Source organism: Triticum aestivum, chromosome 3D, assembly GCF_018294505.1.
Source record: "Triticum aestivum cultivar Chinese Spring chromosome 3D, IWGSC CS RefSeq v2.1, whole genome shotgun sequence".
Lineage (NCBI taxonomy): Eukaryota > Viridiplantae > Streptophyta > Magnoliopsida > Poales > Poaceae > Triticum > Triticum aestivum.
The window spans coordinates 112,842,281-112,844,218 of record NC_057802.1 but is presented as its reverse complement, the minus strand read 5'-3'; the positions used below and the strand labels follow the sequence as shown (position 1 = coordinate 112,844,218).

General features: G+C 61.5%; 1 protein-coding gene across 1 annotated transcript; it reads right to left on the bottom strand.

The window, feature by feature from the left end:
- Window positions 1–438: 438 nt before the first annotated feature.
- LOC123074299 (E3 ubiquitin-protein ligase ATL41-like) lies at window positions 439–1,681 on the bottom strand. Its single transcript, XM_044497181.1, has one exon. It carries the CDS (start codon window positions 1,592–1,594, stop codon window positions 719–721), a length of 876 nt encoding a protein of 291 aa, XP_044353116.1. The 5' UTR covers window positions 1,595–1,681; the 3' UTR covers window positions 439–718.
- Window positions 1,682–1,938: the final 257 nt, after the last annotated feature.

Sequence of the window (1,938 nt, the reverse complement as noted above, 5' to 3'; positions counted from 1 at the left end):
CCAAAAAATTTATAAAATTTCTTTGAATCAAAGGAGCCCTTACTATGGCTGTCGGGGTCTACGACGAATCTGCTAGAGTACACCAGCACTCGACAAGTTACAGACGAATGCGAAACGGTACCCGAAACAAAGGACAGGAGTAGGCACGAAACGAATGGATGCTTGCACGGCTAGCTTGGCCCAGGGGCCAGCCAGCGCCGACGTCCGGGAAGGAAAGGAAAACGCAGCGAAGTTGGAAGGAACTCTCGGTGGATTCCGGTGCGCGGTTTCGCACGCCCGTGGAATGGAATGGAACGGAACGCACCGAGGCGACACGCGCAAGCTGGCATGCGCGTGTCAACCGAGAGCGGCGACGGCGCAGCTGAACCGCGCAACAGAAACGCTAGTCCGCCGCCGCGGGACAAAGAGAAAATGGGGAGGCTTACCAACGACAAGATGTGTTGCAGCACAGTGCGTGCTACGAGCACTAGATTCATTCATTTACTCAAACAAAAATCGCCTAGAATAGAAGTGAGAATGATAGTAATAATACAATCGACGTCACAGATACTTCTGTACACGTACGTACGAACCAAATAAATCACCTCGATTAGGCCTCTATATACGTCCTACGTTAGCTAGCTAGTCGACCGATCACTCACTGTTAGCTATTCTCCAATCGTGCGGTTCAGTTCAGCCTTGTGCCGAGGCACGCGGCGAGCCTGCAGCCACGCGCAGCCTAAACAGGTGGCAGCGCCTCCGCCGTCTCTGTCGTCGCTGTGGCCGTCGCCGGCGCCGGGGTGGTCTCCGTGGTGCCGTCCTTCTTGGAGGAGGTGGCGGCGGCCAGGCCGACGGGGGCGCGGCACATGGGGCACGTGCAGTGCGCGCGCAGCCAGGCGTCGACGCACTCGGCGTGGAACAAATGCGCGCACTTGGGGAGCCGCCGCGCCTTCTCGCCGGCCTCCAGCTGCCCGAGGCACACCGCGCAGTCCACCGCGGCGTCGTCCGCCTGCGCCTGCTCGTACGCGAACGTCGGGAGCGCGGCGATCGCGGCGTCGCTCATGCCGCGCTCGGCCGCGGCCGTGTCCGCGGCGCCGGCCTCCAGGTCCGCCGCGCCCGCGCCGCGCTGGCGGCGGCTGCGGCGGCTGCAGGTGTACCAGATGGCGAGGTAGATGAGGAAGGTGAGGATGCCGATGGCGAAGGAGAGGCCCATGAAGACCAGCCGCGCGCGGGTGCTGTACTTGGAGTTGTCCGCGAACAGCCACGAGCTGGGCGCGTTCATCTTGGAAATGGCCTCTCGGTCGACCAGCTCGCCGGCGTCGGAACTCGGAACCGGCGGCCGCAGCTGCACCAGTTGTGTTGCTGGCACTGTTGCGAGCTGTGGAGGGGCTTGGCGGCGCGAGCAAGCAAGCAAAGGTTGGGAGGTGTTTCTTTTTGCCGAGGTCGCGTCTCTGCCGGGGAAAGGAGCGCCGAGGCCGTATTTAAAGGGGCGGGTGTGCGGCTTCAGCACAACGCAACGCAACGCAGAGGTGATCAGTGGCTGGCTGGCATGGGGCCCGCGGCGTGGCTCTGTGTTTCTGGAGGCTGACGGCCTGCGCTGCGCGTGACCGCGCATGATGAGTGACCGTAACCGCCCAGATATTTGCGGGACTGGTTTCCATCTGTCCGCACCGCACGATGGGACAGCGGCCCCGCCCCGCGCCCGGGGTGAAAAGGGACGACGATTCACAGAGGAAGGGACGCACGAACCACTCGATGCGGTGCGGTGGTCGACCACCAGATCCATGTGTTGCTGTGCTCCCCCGACCCCATGCATGCATGAGAGAGATCCATGTTGGATATTTATGCTCGACTCTTCTCCAGGCCGACTAGAAAGGGAAAAAAAATGGAAAGTTTTTACCATCCGTGTAACGTGTTGCCGTCCGTCAATGGCTCCCACGGCCTCACCTTCACCGCTAA